Consider the following 16611-nt stretch of genomic DNA (forward strand, 5'->3'; position numbering starts at 1 on the left):
TTCGACAACAAAATATTAATATTTCCAATATTAAGCGTTGCCATACCAGATTCTGCCTGAACATCAGATTGAATATGGAAATATTTTTAAGTGCAACGTTTTCCATCTGATTTCAAAACTCATTGAATTTTTCCATTCTTCTGTCTTTCGCGTTCTCTGTTTGAGAGTTTCTTAAGATGTTTAGAACTGAATCCACTCATTCCCAACTGATTCATTAGTCGATTCTTTGGAATCGAAAACTCTGACTCGTGTATTCCGTGCGTACAAATAGTTGATTTCCTTGTCCGATAGGCTGAAACAATCTTTTGATAAGGACACCCTCTTCACAGCATTTGTACGAACACTGATTGGAAATGAGCTCCAGCTCTGAGCTGATTCTCCTGTTCGCCCTTCTTGAAGTTTGTGTTCGCATTCGTCTACTTGTCACATTGCACTGTTGATTTGATATCAAACTCGTTAGCGCAAGGTTAGTGAAATTTTATGTGACGACTTGCGCGAACTGTCAGCTTCGTCGGTCCTTAGGTAACGCTGTTTTTCAAACACAGATAACAAGATGAGAGAGTAGATGTGCGTAAAAAATTAATTAACACATCAGAAAACACCTTTCCCTTAAGTAATCCTAGAAGTATACAGATTCCCTAAGTTTTTTGATATATTTAGAAGATGTCATCACTGTAAAAAAAACAGCTGTACGTCTCCACCATCTATGATCCCGAAGGCACCTTCCGGGAAAAACTGATGTCCACTCAAATATCTGTGCAGTTTTTGTCGCATTTCAGAATCCGTAAGTGATAGGTTTGTTGAGATTGCGAAAGAAATTATGAATTCGATCATTGCTCAAAAATCGTCTTCGGAATTCGCATATTCGTGGTCAACGTCGTCGATCACCTCTTGGAGTCAAGCTTTGTCCAATTCTATACGACAGAACTTCAAATCTCGTCTTTCGCTACCATGAAGCGGAATAGTTATACAAAAGAAGAAGCCCAATCACTGCCTAAGGCAATGTTCCTCGCCTTCCTCGCCTTCTCTCGCACCACCGCTCACTACAGCACCGTTGAACACGTTACTTTGTCCTCTCATCAGAATGTTGAGCCGGAAATTTTGTAACACACTAGTTCGAGATTTTCCTTATGCGATGTATCGTTCAAACATGTGGTCCTCACCTTCACCTTAGCTGCCTACGCGATTGGCCACTTTGATTAATCAAGTACAAACCACAAATCTGACGCGATGAGAGGATCTGCGAGGAGAGCTAGAGATGGTGTTGTAGATTCCGGGATTCGGTGCGCTTCCGCTCATCTCTCCCTAATCGTTGTAGAAAACGGCGTGGGAACCGTCTATTTTCTACGAGGTATGTTTAAACGCGCCTCTCTACGCAGCTTCTGGCGCCCCTTGCAGCTGGCTCCACTTGGATAGACCTCATTAATCCTCAAGCGGTCACTCGCGGATGCGGCGCGTGCACTGGGATGGCACGTTGGAACTGAAATCGTCGCAACAAAACGACGTCTTCCACACCGTTATCTGCGACGATTAGGGAGGGATGAGCTGAACCGCCTCGGATCCCGCTATCTACAACCCAGTCTACAGTTTTTCCGCGGATTCCGTCCTTGCGTCAGATTTGTGGTATGCTGCCTTTGAATCTACTTCCAGGGCCACCCCTTTCTTTTCACCTAGGGTCTCGGGCGACTACTTTTGGCTGAATTTTTCAGGCAAATCCTAGTTCAACTGGTCTTTGAAGTGTTCAGGGTGGGGCAGAGGATTTCGTGGGAGGATTTCTTCACATGAAGAGACCAAACACGATTCTCTGGCTCTTTGTTTCGCATGACTACATTGGGGTTGTTTGATTTTCTGCGCATCGATAGGTGTATTTGAACAGATGAATGAAATTTTGAGTCTGGAATTCGTGACCAGTCACTTTATTCGGAATGTTCGGCTTTCGACGAATTTCGTCATGACACAATATATTGATCTTCGATGAGCTGTGCACGGGGACAGCTCAGCAAAGTCCATCGCGCACAGCTTGAGGTTGAACATCACGTCATGGGCTTTATTTATTTATTTTTTGAAAACTACCACAGGTGTACCTTAAACGGGAACAAGAAGGGATATAATTCAATACAGTCTTGCCTAAACTTGGCAAACCGAACCTGTCCTATTTTGCACGTACAGTGGGTCACAGTTATTAACACTTCCCAGTGAACAACACCTCTAATTCTTTCATTCCTAAAAAAATTTCTGATGTTCTTTTAGAGTTTCCACGTGGCTCGGAAAATTCAAATTTAAACTTTTGAGGTAGAAAGTTACACTTGTTTCTGTCCGGGAAGAGTGGATGCCTCCGGTTATAAACTACCGTCCATTTTGCTCTGTTGCTTAGGGCAATAGAAGCATTAGGCACAGACTGGCGAGAATTGCGTCTGCCTTTTTTAAAACTACATTCTCCCGCCATCAATGAATTTGTTCAGTGGGTCACAGTTATTAACACTTCCCAGTGAACAACACCTCTAATTCTTTCATTCCTAGAAAAATTTCTGCAGTCAATTGAATTTAGCCATTCACCAACTGACCGGCCAAACGTTGCGAGAAGGAGAGAAGTAACTTATTTCATTTTTGTTTTAGTTGATTCAAAGGTAAACACTTGCAAAATCGACATGCGCGTTACATTGCAATGGAACTTTGGTGTTTACGGATGATCCATACTGTAAAGTAGCGGAAGGAGAGAAGAAAATATGGTTTTCCTTCGACTTTTCAAGAATGTTCGTATTTTATTCGGGGTGACTTTGGAACAGATACATTCAACTTGTTTACGCTCTATGACCTCACTCGCATTAGTTCACTTTCGCGCTCATTTATCCCCTCTCAAGAAACTTCCTATCCTTCTTTGATCCATAACATTCTCTTATTTATAAGAAAACTAAATCTTGAAAATTCCATTCTTAGTTCTTAAAATTTTAGTTGTTTTTTCAAAGTTGTTTTTTCGAAGTTTTATAAATTTTCTTTGCTAAATGTGCAGCAGATCCAGATATGTTTTCATAAGCAAAAGCGTGGGCGGAATGAACGTCCAAAGTCTAGAGGTCATTGGACAGCGATATTGGTGGAGTGGGTAATCCGAATATAACAATGTGCCTTCGTCCTTCCTCTGAGAAAGGAACCGGTTTCTTGCGCGCGCGGTCTTCGAGTCGCAATCATGTATTACTCCGCCGAGGTTTTTGAACTCACCACATATAGTCACGCAATCAGTTCTTACTATACGTTTCATTGGAGGCGATCTGAGTAAGTGAGTAAAGTTTCTTCTGCTAATGAGTCACTCCTTTGACTCCTATTGTCGCTGGAAATGTAATGCCTCACTTCTCTTTGTGTTTTTCTTAAGGTCACCTTCACACTTTCAACCATACAGCGGCCTTGTTTTCCTTCTCCAACGCTTAGTTTTTTGTCGAACTAACCCAGCAATATGAAGATACTCTTCTGAAACTGTAAAATATGACCTACACTTTTTGTAGGGCAGTCTTTTTTCTCCGTTAAGGTTGTGCATGTGTTAAGAAGTTCGTAGATGACAAATAGAAAATAGTAGTTTTTCTGCAGTGGATGCACTTAACACACACTCGCTTCTTAATGCGATTGTGTCACACTTTGCGTCCAATTCTACTCTTAAACGTTAGTTTCCATCCCTCTCTGCAAATTTTCGCCCGCTTTTTCTGTTTACCGCTGTAATTTTCTCGCCGTGTCTTAGAATTATAACACTCGTCCAATAAGTCCTTATGTGATTTTTATAACTTTGTTATCGATAACTCTTTCTTCTCTCAAGATACCAATCAAATAAAACTTTGAAACTTGACAAAAAGTTGAAGCATTTCACAAACTGTCTTCCGGCTAGTGATTTTCGAAGCAGCAGCTGAAGAAAAAACAGAAACAACTCTCTAGTGGTCAACCATAAAATTTGTTGCGACGAGAAACTGTACTTTTCCCCACAACCTCACAGGTTTTGCTCAAATTTCTTTAATCAATTTACTCGAACTAAGCGCTGATAATCACACAAGATGAAAGCGCGTGTCCTCAACGCTATAGGCGAGTTTTCATGCAACGTTCCCGTTTTTCAAGAAGTGCCCATGGAAAATTTCGTATGTGTAACTGTTGCTTTGTACCGTTTACGGCGCTTCAGCTCTCCTGGATTCTTACGTAGCACTCACTTTGATGGCTAGATTTTTGCCAGGTACTTGTTCCTGTCGATATGACCTCCTTAACTGAGGGCTTCACGGTAGTGATTGTCATTCGCGATTGCTTCAGAACAGTTCCCGACAGTGAGTTCGCCCTCAATCCAACCCCACGAAAAACATTCTCGCCATTGTTTCTAGTTCTCGATATAATATAGTGATGTTAATATCATAACCATGATCGCGAATATCGATCGCGGAGCACAGGAGCAGAAACTCTTAGTTAGCAAATCTAAAGCACATCAATGCAGCTAGTAAACTCAGAAGATACGGTACTGGTAGAGGTCTTAGATTATTTCAGTTTGAGTTTGCTAACCTTTAGCGCACTGTTTATTGATTCCTTGAAAAACAACTGGAAATATCAGTTTTTTGATAGCTTACTTGAAAGGCGAAGCAACTCAAAAAGTAAAGGTTTTCTTTGGTAGATGTTCACATACCTGTCATACTTGGATGGATACCAATAAAAATTACACTACTTATATTTATACTACTACTAAAATTTATACAACTTGCTTATGCCTTGATAAATTTCTCAGCACTGAGATACTCCTTTTTCATTCGTTCATTCTTTGACTTTCATTACTAAGGGTGGCTGGGTCTTAAATGCCGAGTGACCTATGCTGGAATTATAAACGAAACACGGAACTCCGCCCCCTGTATACTTCTTATCCGTCTTCTTCTTTTTCTTCACTATGTATTTACTATATTTGCTCACGTCTGTTCTTGCTAAATTTTTTGTTCACCATTCAGCGTAATATTTATTACGCTGAATGGTGCATAATAAATGAATGGATGAAGAAATATCTTGTCTCCATTCGAAGAATGAATGGGAAAAAATTATACGCATCCATCTTTTTCTTTTTTCCGGACTCAGCGAAACTCGGAGATCCAGTCTTATCTCTTTTGGGAGACAAGGGGGCTATACATAAAATCTCTGTAGAGCTGAATTGGGATGTTATAGGGGACGGCAGTGTTCTACAAAGCCAAAAAGATTCTACAAAAGGACTCAGTAGATGAAGGGACTGAGAAGTAAATGTTCGCAGTCAATGATTTGAACATTTAAACATGTTTAAAATTAAGTTGTATACGAACACTTGCCTTTCGCATCACTTTCACCAAATTCTTGCTGTGCGGCCCGCGTCTATTGAGTATCGTACGTGATTAATACCATAGATGCATAGATACCATAGATGTCGGAGGCGGTGCTCCATCCCCCTCCACTTCTGGACGGTTGGCGAAAGAATCGTGATCACTTGAGCTACACCTCAGTCACCTGAGGAGAGTCCGGCTCCTCCCTGTCGCACATACCGACTAATAACCACTCAACTCTTTTCCAATATTTGATCTCCTTCTTTCGAATCCGATGGTTTTCAAACCGGCCCATTTGTGCTCCTCTCAATTCAAGTGAGGAGTGCAGTCTTCAAGTGTCAGAAATACTATCGTTATTAATATCGAAATTGCCGGCACTTGCGTTGTTTTCGAGGAACAGGAGAATCCACGAGTGTAGGACGGATACTAAGTGAACAGTGAAGTCCACGTTGCCTTCTTTCGCGGTTTGTTCATTTTCATCAATGAAAAGAAGGTTGCACTTCTGAACATTCACTTATTTCGTCCCATAATATTATTATTATAATAACCATGGAACCTAGAAAAGATCTTGTTGTCATTTCTACTTAGGATTTCTTGTAAATTTGGTACTTTATGTCGGTGAAATACTTAGTGTAACGCTTTAAAAGACAGCATCTCACGAAATTGACGGTGTTAAGATCTCTCTAGAATAGGTAGGGATAAATGCGGAGTTTACAACTGTGCACGTGACTGTTTTTGAATCTCAGCATGTTGAAACGAAGTTTTTAATTGATTTCCTTGAGCTGTAGCCAAGATTGGTATTGATCGCCTTTATTAAACAACGGCTAACGTTTCGGCGTTATCGCCTTCGTCAGAGCCTGGAAAGTTCGAAGTCATTAGTGATTTATCCCCTCAAGTGCCTCATCACCCTACCGAAAGCATCCAAACGGTAGGCAAACTGAAACAGCAACACATTGGCTAGTACCTCATTAGCTAGACTTGTTAACGCAGCAGACCACCACGTACCACAACTACGAGTCACAAGGGTTTTTATATAGGGACCTCACGGCCCGCCCCGTAGATCAAAACCCGCATAGGTCTTGATACGGGGATAACTCGTTTGTGGTAGCAATGCACTCATCCTTCTTGTTCATTTTTGGACTTTTGGCGGTTATCCAAAAGGCCTCTAGTGTTCTGCGTGCTGTGATCTCGGACTCGTAGGATGATATACGAACTTCTACCTCCACTTCGGAGTTTTGATGACATATTCTACGGTGTGCTCCAAGTGGGATGAAGGTTTTAGATTCTTCGAGTCCATCTAGATGCTCCTTGCAATCACCCTCTCTGCCATACGGGCAAACCACGCAGCTGGGAGTTGTGTAGAGTCGATCATACGCACGATTACGTACCAGCTGACCCTTGAAGTGTGCTGGAGGTATTTTCACAGCCCTCGCGTCATTCTGTAGACCCGCATTAAAAGCTTAAGTTGCACTTGTGTCACCTGCTATGCAATGGCGATGGAGCACCGCCATTTCAAGGCCGTCGGAGGTCCACAATCTAACTGCTGTAACTGAAACAACCGAAAGAAGCTGTCTCAGCTGCACCCGCCCCACCGGAGGTGCGTCGCGATTTGCTGTCCTCCTACATAGGTTGCAGCCTTGGAGAGACACAAGCTTTTTCATACAGCTTTTCTGGATTATCAGTGGTGATCTTTCCCACACTTGTTAACTCCACCTCTACCTCTATCTATTTGCTTACCTTATCCACCTACTTACCCACGTCAATTTTCTGATAAGCCGCCTTATCGCTGCTAAGGGCAAAGAAAAACATGTTGTGCGTAGCGTTGAGTGAAGAATGATAAGAAACGATAAAGGGAATGTGGTGCACGGTGTTGACTAATCTCTATTGGGATGCACCTGTCCGTTGAACTACGACTCAGAGTCGCTTAAAGGCATCACCCCACGAATCTGAGGTGATACAGATTTCAGGTGGAGTATTCGTATACGGGATTCTATGCTATGGAGAGGGGTGCGATTCCGTCCATTTCTTCCTAATTGCCTAAAAAACTGCCCGGAAGATGCGGCGCATGCAGAAGGCTGGCGCGCTCCAGTCGAACTCGTTGTAGAAAATAGCGCGCCGGGGCGCCCGAAGCCGTATCTTCCGGGCCGTTTTTACGGCAGTTAGGAAGAAATGGACGGAATCACCCCTCTCCATAATCTACTATCCCTTATAAGAATACTCCACCTGAAATCTGCACCACCGCAGATTCGTGGGGTGATGCCTTTAAGGTTTATGAATACGTCTGCAGCCTGTAGATGATGACCTGCAAGGGCTAAACGATGTGTCGAGTCAGTCAGTGTCCTTCCAGACAAGTCCGGCAACAATTTATATACGGTTGAAGGACGAAAAGCTTCGTTAGAGCTTGGGCTATGTAAGGGTTTCGAAACACAGCCGAACCTCTTACCGACAGCGCCACAATCGCGTACTGGGAAAAGACAAAAATATAAGGAACTGGAAATGAATGTTGTCGAAAGCTAAAGAAGGTAAGACCCGCTTAATTCGACTTTTTCATGGTGTGTGACGCTGCCTATTCATTACAAATTCCTTGGTAGACGTGCGCATAACCATGATTTCCGTCCAATTTCTGCATAAAAATTAGTGCATACTTCAAGGAATTCTTTCAGATATACTTCCAAGCTTCCAGAAAAGCACTGCGCTCGTTCGCGGTACTTTTCTATGTTTTTGGACTTCGATGCAGAAATTAGTTGGAAATCAAATATTCTTCGGTTAGTTTACCAAATTTTGGTGAAGACACAGAATTTCATGTAGTTTTCTGCTGCAGTGGACACTGATTTATTAGATCAGACTTTCCAAAATAGCTAGGAAATTTCCGAAGGTACCGTAACATTCAAGTGCTGGGGTTCTTTACAAGTGCATAGCGCTAGTTTGAAAGTTTCGATCAAATGCTCGCAGTAACAACTGTGTAAAAGCACTTCCGTGCAACTCTTTTTCATGCTCCAAAAGTAATGAGGATCGCGGAGTTCATGACGAGAAGTAGACACTCATCCGACGTTTTTCTCCCTTTGAATGTCTACATGGTGTTCATCTTCAGAAAGAGAGTAACGTTCTGTAGATTTTCTTTTTTCCATTAATTTATGGTGAAGTTTGCTGTGGAGATGTGCGCCTGAGTCGTGTTGCTGGCACTGATCAAAGTGCTGCTTTCATCGTACTGTTATTGTTACAGTGGCATTTCCATTCACGTTCTTACGTCATCTGTTTACGCTGCTTCTTTCTCGCCTTTCTGTTCACATTTGCGGTGGTACCTTGTTGGCAATAATGTCGATGCCTCCAAGCTCAAGTCCTTGCGGGTTGTTCAGTTGGTTTTCCTGATCGTTATGTTGCGCACCTGAGGACCAATAGGTAGTTCGAAATCGGTCCGCTTTCCGGAATTCAGTCGTCTTCCGCTTGTTTGAACAATCGAAATCATGCTACCCTCGACGCCCGAACTCCGAACTTCTCCTTTTTTCCTCCGGTTTTCCTCCTTCATTTGCTTTCTTGCAATACATTTATCTGTCACCTACTATTTCGGAGAATTTTAGAAGATTAATTCTTGGTCCCATGTGTACCTGTTCGAATGTTGGATTTTTCTTTCGTGTGTTCCGAAATGAAGGAGATGAAGTGATTTTTTCTTCTCCACAAGCTCTCCCTCCTACCACATCCGGTCTTTTTTCTTAGCAGTGGCTCTCTAATGATCAGCAAACAGAACCCCATGTCAATTCTATTGAAAGCGAATATTTTCGTCTGTTCCCCTGCACTTTCATTCGATCAGCGTGCGAAAGCGGTTACTACTGCTGTACATGTCGTCGGAGCTGCCAATCCCAAAACATAGCATTGATGACTTTGATGGATCGCTGCAGCCTGGTTTGCTAATCAATGTGATCGGGCGCAACATGTTACTTTTCGTGCATTTGCCCTGTGGTCATCTCTTTCATTTCTCGTAGCCGCTCCACGCTTTCCGCAAACTGCTGCTGTAGGTTTTAACTAGTTCCTCGCCAAGTACTACTAGTCCTACACTCCGACATCGTCTCTTGCGCTTCACAGTTTCTAATATTCAATGTCATTCAAAAAAAAAAAAAAAAACTGCTTGAGTAAATCAGCCAACTTCTTTTCAGAGCCGTAAGGTTGCGAAGTTTTATTCATAATTTAAAAATTTGGTTCCATTCGGTCATTTCATTTGGTTGAGAGAAATAACTTAAAAAAAACTTCTCAAAGGGACGTGAAGTAAGGAAAAGAGACATGATCGAATGTCTGTTTGGCAGCTGGCTATTAGCATGGAATGAATCGTCGCATTGGCATCGATACACGTCTTGTCTCAATGCTTTCTTACACTCGCTAGTTTTTCTCTCTCTCGAGAGGTTCTCAACCGAATGAAATGCCAGGTAAAAGCTTTGCTCAATTACTCTCTCTGTTCATACTTTAGCAAAGTTATTTTAAAATTTTAACATAGTTTTTTTTTAAACTTTTAACCACTTACTTTACTTTCAAGGTGTTTCACAGGTTTAATTTTACAATCAAAATCATTTAAAATGTTTTCGACCTGACGAATAATCCCGTGGAATTTGAGAAGTCATTCCTTCTTTTTTGCTGTATTGCTCCATTGCAGCAAAACATTCGTTTCTAAAATTTGAACACTTATTGTTATTTTTTCCCTATGTCTAGTAGGTTCGATATGAAGTCGATTAACGTTTTATTATTATATTAATTGCAGTCCAGCTCATTACCAACAAAATAAATGACTCAGGAATGAGAAACCATCAATTAATTAACATATTTTCCATGCAAACATGCGGGGATAAACATCCTGGATTAAGATTGAAGGTTTTTTTTTCTATGATAGATAGCTGAGGAGCGATTTTTTCGTAAAACAAACGCTTCTAAAAAGTGGTCGCCTTTTGAGACTTTTTAAAATGGCGGTCACGATTAGCCAACAATAATCGAAATTTGCTCGTTTACTTGCTGCATGATTGTTCACTAAGGAGAACTAGATTTATTTCGGCTGTGTTTTCTTGAATCTCAAACAAGAGGGTTTTTTTCCGATGAATCACACTACTTTTTGTTTGTTGACCCATTCGTGTAGGTCAGCACAAACAAATTTGTCCAGTGATTTGTGTCAAGTATTGATGATGAAAATTTGTTCATCCGAACCATTCACATATTTCTGTTCCACACATTCACCCGGTCGTCCAAGCACGTCATGATAAATTTCTTGGAATTGACACCCGAATATCTAGCATAGAATCTAGATGTTACTGGCTTTTTTCTCTGCAAGGCGCAGCAGTCGTGCAGCTAAAAATCACTCGCAACATGGTCTTAGAACGTTCATTCACGTCTCTGCTCTTCAAAGTTCTCGAATAAAAGAGTTCATTTCAGAGATCTGCTGCGAATTGCCGCTACATCGAAGTTTCCGTATCATCGTCTGTCGAGAACTTCAAACAAAAGGTTGGTTCTCGTCTCACCGTTCTCCGCTGATTATCTACGGTTAGGGCGAAGTGCAAGCGACACCAAGAAGATTTCCAGATTTCAGATGGATTTCCGAGTGCCGCACTTTGTGTTACACGACTTCAGCGACGGCGAAGAGTCAAAAGTGATCCGTATGATTCTCAGCTACGCGCGCATCCCCTACGAATTCAAGGACATCGACAAGGATGATTACATTCTCGAAGGTTCTGGTGATCTCATCGACGGTATCACACGAAACGCCTGTTTGTTTCTGGATTTGCAAAAATAAGGAGAACAGCGCTGGTGAAAAAGATCAGGCCTTGACCGTATTTTATGGCGAGAGTTCAGGTGCTAGGATGCGGTTTCCGCCGTGGTTCCGCTCATCACTCCCTATCCTCCTCATTCACGCTCCAATCCTCTCAGCAGCGTTTTCATTGGTTTTACTTAAATGTATCACCCCACGAATCTGAGGTGGTACGGATTTCAGATGGAGTATTCGTATTCAGGATTAACTATTGAAAAGAGTTTATTGGAGAAGGGTGTGATTCCGTCTATTTCTTCCTAGTTGCCGTTAAAAACGGCTCGGAAGATGCTGCGCGTGCACAAGTATGGCGCGCTCCAATCGAACTCGTAGAAAATAGTGCGCCGGAACGCTCAAAGCCGTATCTTCCTGGTCGTTTTTTACGGCACTCAGGAAGAAATGGACGGAATCACCCTTTTCTCAATAATCTACGATCTCGTATACGAATGCTCCACCGAAAACCTGTACCACCCTAGGGGGGTGATGCCTTTAAGTAGGCTGGTTAGGAGACCTCAGTTTGCTTAATGTACAGCCCAAACTCTACGGTTTCCCTGGGGTTTCCTTAGTAAGTCAACACGCACTGCCTTTAACCTCCTGCCTGTCGCTAGTGGCCGCGTGACTGAGCATCGTGATCATACGACTGGGATTCAAAATAGTTGAGTCAAATCATTAGTAAGCTAAAGATACACTTGAAAGTATCGGACTTATTTTTTTATGAGACCTGCGAAAGTCCCTCTTCTTATAACATTGCACCACTACTTGTTCTTCACTGTACTGCCAAACATAATCTTTTCCATTCCAAAAAAAAAGTACGCCTAACAACTGCAGAATAAGGTGCAGTGTCAACGCTTTTTTTAGTTTAGTGAAACGAGGACATTCCTCCCTACTCCATCCTCTTCGCTTTTCAGATTACCCATTTTATTCTCTTCCGATGCTGGAGGTTAATGAGCGGAAACTTGGGAACGTTCCTTCAATTTGCAGGCAACTGGGATGGAGATATGGTCAGTGTTAACAGCTTTGTCTGCTCTCATTAACGAAACCCTTTCAGAATTGAGTGGCCAGACCGCGGGCGAAGACTCGGAAGTGGACATGATCGCCGAAAAGACATTTGAAGCCCGAATGAGGATCAAAAACTGGCTCGATCACCTGGAACATCGCGAAAATCACGAATGTGACGTGCGTTAATTTGCTTCATCGCTTTACCTTTACAATTGCGATTCCCTACGGATCGTTCAACGTTTTAGGAAACATGCGATTCAGACGGTGCGATTGCATTCTTGGAGTCGTATCTCCTTCCCACAATTGAGCAGATCCTGCGGCGGAACGGTTCTTCCTGGCTTATTTCTCATAAGGTAGGAGAAGGTCACACCTAGGGATCAGAGCTCACCGATTAAAGGCATCACCCCACGAATCTGAGGTGGTACAGATTTCAGGTGGAGTATTCGTATACGGGATTGTATACTATGGAGAGGAGTGCGATTCCGTCCATTTCTTCCTAATTGCCTAAAAAACTGACCGGAAGATGCGGCGCGTGCAGAAGGCTGGCGCGCTCCAATCAAACTCCTGGTAGGAAATAGTGCGCAGGAACGCTCGAAGTCGTATCTTCCGGGCCGTTTTCTACGGCAATTAGGAAGAAATGAACAGAATCACCCTCCTCCCCATAATCTACGACCTCGTATCCGAATACTCCACCTGAAATCCGCACCACCTCAGATTCGTGGTATGCTGCCTTTAAACAGAGTGTGAATACATGCTGTTCGTTCTTAGCGTTCTGCAGTTTCCATGTGAATCTTTCCTCGAGGAACTCTAAGCTGTTTTTATAACATCCGCAATTTGCCCTGGAATAATAAATACAACATAGTCACTCTACTGAGATGGGGGACATAACGAAGGGTTTTTTTCCTCAAGTTGCTTATGGTGTGCTTTTTTCAGTGAAGAAGTGACACACTTCGTACATATTTGAAAGGTTGGTGATTTGTATTTTCGGGGTGTCATCAAATTAGTTGCACTATTACCTTGTTCAAAGACACATACCAAGAATCTGACGTGGTGAGTGAATCCGCGAGAAGAGTTAAGAGATCGAGTTGTAGATTACGGTAGCCGGGGTGGTTCTGCTCATCTCTCCCTAATCGTAAAAAAACGACGTCAGGAACTCCGTTTTTATGACGATTTCACCCGCAACACTTGTACACGCGCCGCACCCGGCTGCGCAGCGGTCGAAACCAATGAGTTCGCCTCGACTGCTTATTCAAGTGAAACCAATGAATAGGTTGCTGAGGGGACCAGAACGTATACTTTCATTCATCTGTTCAAATACACCTACGTATGCGCAAAAAATCAAACTGCTCCAATGTAATCGTACGAAACAAAGAACCGTCTACACAGAGAATTGTGCTTGGTCCTTTCATATTGCAGAGAATTTCATGTGTTGACTCTGAGCACTTCAAAGACCAGTTAAACTGGGATTTGCCTGAGAACTCCTCACGAAAGTTGCACGAGACCCTAGATGGAAAGAATAGGGTGTCTCTTGAAGTAGATTTAAAGGCACCATACCACAAATCTGATGCAAAGACGGAATCCGCGAAGATAGAGAGAGATAGAGCGGGGTCTACGGTGGTTCCGTTCATCTCTTCCTAGTCGTGGTAAAAAAAAAACGGCGTGAAGACGTCTTTTTTTACGACGATTTCAGTTGCAATGCCACACCCTTGCGCATGCGCCTCATCCACAAGCAAACGGTTAAAGATCAATGAGGTCTCCTCACCAGCCTAACCAAGTAAAACCAATGAATGAAATAAACGAATAGGCTGCAAAGGGGACCAGAACATGTACATAGGGGCACGTTCTAACGTAGGAGTCGAACGGTTCTCAAGCCGTTTTTCTCGATGGTTAGGGAGAGATAAGCGGAACTATCCCGGGTCCCACAATCTACAACCTCCATCTCTTGCTTTTCCCGCTCATTAATTCTTCACGTCAAATTCGTGGTAAACTGCAGTTTAACCTCATGAAAGAAGTTTCTCTGGTAAACTGCAGTTTAACCTCATGAAAGAAGTTTCTCTACTTTTTTCCCTTTTTTTTGTTTTGAATGTAGAGCGAAGTAGCCGACTTTACTTAAATAGTGAAAGTATTGAAATAACTATTGAGCTCTCTCCCACCAGTATTGAACAAAGAGATGAGGTCATAAATGTGTCAGAGCTCATGTCCTTAATATATTCGGGCATGAGTTGATCCTACTGTGGTTCCGAAGGGGAAATAGAGTGCACAAAGTGTACAGCGTTGATAAATCCCTGTGGGGATGTGCCTACGAGTTCGATTTTATTTGAGAATCACTCGGCGTCTATAAACGCACGTGCAGCTTTACAGTAACTTGTTGGGCGGGAGGGGGGTAGCCGATTTCTCAATTCAGTGTTTTTCATCCTCCCAGACAAGTCTGGTACCAATTTACCGACCCCGTAGTGTTGAAAGTGTTAGTTGGCACTGGGCAGATCGGAACCTTCGATCGATCGTATAGGCACAGCGGAACCTCTTGACGACTGCGCTACGCCCTCTTCAAAGGCAAAATAAACGGTGTAAATGTGCACGACTTCATAGCCAAGGCTACGAGGATTACAGTGGAGGTACTTCGACTTGGTGATCTACGCCACTTACTAGGTTGTGTGTGGATTGGTTCCGTTGTGGAGGAGCAGCCCAAGCGACGAGTGCAAAGTTTCTGCAACTCTCCGTCCGACTGCGAACTCACGCAGTATCGAAGCTGACTTTCGCTGGCTTCTTCTACATTTTAAAAAAAGCAAAGCTATGAAAACGACTTAACATTATCTATCTGACGCTACTAGTGGTACGTTTCCGATTGTAGAGATTGTATGGATAAACCAGAACAAATTCCTGGTGTTAGTTTAGATCATTGTTTAAAAGAAATTAACGTTAAAAACGGTATTGTACTCAGATTTTAAATGTTGAATTATTTCTATTTATTCTACATGAAGGAGGCAGGTGTAGCCCTGTCGGTAATAAGTTCCGTAGCCTGCACGACCGATCGGAGATTCGAATCCGCTCTAGTGCCAACCAAGCCTTTCATCCCTCCTGGTCGACGAATTGGCATACCTGTTTCGGAGGATAAAAAACACTGACTTGACACTTCGGCTAGCCACGCAAGTTATTGTATGGGCCAGTTACGGGTTCGTAGACCTCAAACGAGTCTTAATTGAAGTGAACGCGTTTTTACATCTAAAACGAACTGATTAACTCCAGACACTTTATCCACTTTATCCATTATCTAAAGTAAATCTCCCTCTCCCAAAAAAAAAAAAATTCGACAGGGACACCATGTTTATGGCTGAATTACTTTTTTTTAACAGCTAGGTATTCTTTTTCAAACTTTATCGGTTTCACTGGAACTCTCAGAATAATTATGCTGGTGTGTTGAAGTATTTTGACTGTTACTGAGCAGTGTTCGGTCCGCTTCTGTCTGATGGTGAATGTAGAAAGGGCGGGTCTTGGGAGGAAGGTTACGACTCCATTCAGCGAATGGTTTCATTTCAGAAACCTTAACACTCTCGCTCTGCACCACACTGATGGAAAAATCTGAATTCGCAATATTTTTATTCACTATGAATATCTACAGAGAAAATCAGAAACTTCGGGAATCTGATCTGGTCTGCAATTCTAGGTGTTTTGATTCTGATCGGTCTTGCTACCATTCCAAAGATTTGTTGTATGATAATGTCAGAAGCTCACGCTTATATACGATGCTCTTCTCTTCTTTATTTCAACTATTTTTAAGTTATTTCTATATTCCTCTAATTCTTTATTCCCGAAAAGTCCAACCTTTGCTTTTCCGGAAACAGTTGGATTTTCGGTCGATCAAACTTCCAGAACACTACGACAAATTGAAAAATTTCCCACTTTCTAGTTTCTCCATTTCTGGCCGGCGAAGTTGATTTCTTGTCAAAACCACTGTGTCTATTCTGAAACTCCCCCTAAGACATATTCTATGTCCTCGAAATTCAAAAACACCGCACTTTTTAAAATTATATTCAAGCTTCAGTCAATTTTTTTCTACATACTCCAGAAAAATGGTAAAAGGGCGGTGAAGGCTTCGAAACTTCACGTCGTTTACGTATTCTGATAGTTTATTACGAGACCAGCTGGACTCCAGACCAAGTGCGAAGTGTTAGCCGGAAGACGCACATGCGGGGATTTAAACTTTTGATTCCTCTGATAATTTTCAAGCTGCTGTGTATTTCTGCCACACAAAGCAGCTCAGTGCTGTTTCTTCTCAAAAGTTTGTGAGTGTAGCGAAGAGTTTAGGAACTTTCTCATAAGTGCTAACATTTCGACCAGTCCCTTATCATTATTGTGTGTAACATCCAGTCCAAGATAGTTCTAAATCTCCCTTTCAGACTTCGACTTTGTAGAAGATTTGCAAACTTCTGGTCATTCGTATGATTGTCACACAAGAATTCGCTCTGTTGACTACTCCACTTCGCAAATTCACCCATAAACTTTTCACAAGGCCAGAGTTGTTACTTCTGCAAACAT

The 16611-nt window shown here is 42.4% G+C and overlaps 1 protein-coding gene across 2 annotated transcripts in view; it reads left to right on the forward strand.

Moving 5' to 3' along the window:
• The window catches only part of RB195_013921 (uncharacterized protein), a gene marked incomplete at both ends in the record, with an annotated part of 34355 nt that overhangs the window by 17431 nt on the left and 313 nt on the right, over positions 1-16611 (forward strand). The window contains 6 exons of one of the 2 annotated variants that reach the window (XM_064203953.1): positions 9704-9715; positions 10707-10775; positions 10861-10999; positions 11985-12077; positions 12125-12252; positions 12321-12428. In XM_064203953.1, the coding sequence (XP_064059834.1) occupies positions 9704-9715; positions 10707-10775; positions 10861-10999; positions 11985-12077; positions 12125-12252; positions 12321-12428 (549 nt within the window). Of the gene's footprint in view, positions 1-9703; positions 9716-10706; positions 10776-10860; positions 11000-11984; positions 12078-12124; positions 12253-12320; positions 12429-16611 lie in introns of those variants that run through there. The other variant, XM_064203952.1, reaches the window with a different exon arrangement.

Source organism: Necator americanus, chromosome V, assembly GCF_031761385.1.
Source record: "Necator americanus strain Aroian chromosome V, whole genome shotgun sequence".
In the NCBI taxonomy this organism is placed as follows: Eukaryota; Metazoa; Nematoda; class Chromadorea; order Rhabditida; family Ancylostomatidae; genus Necator; species Necator americanus.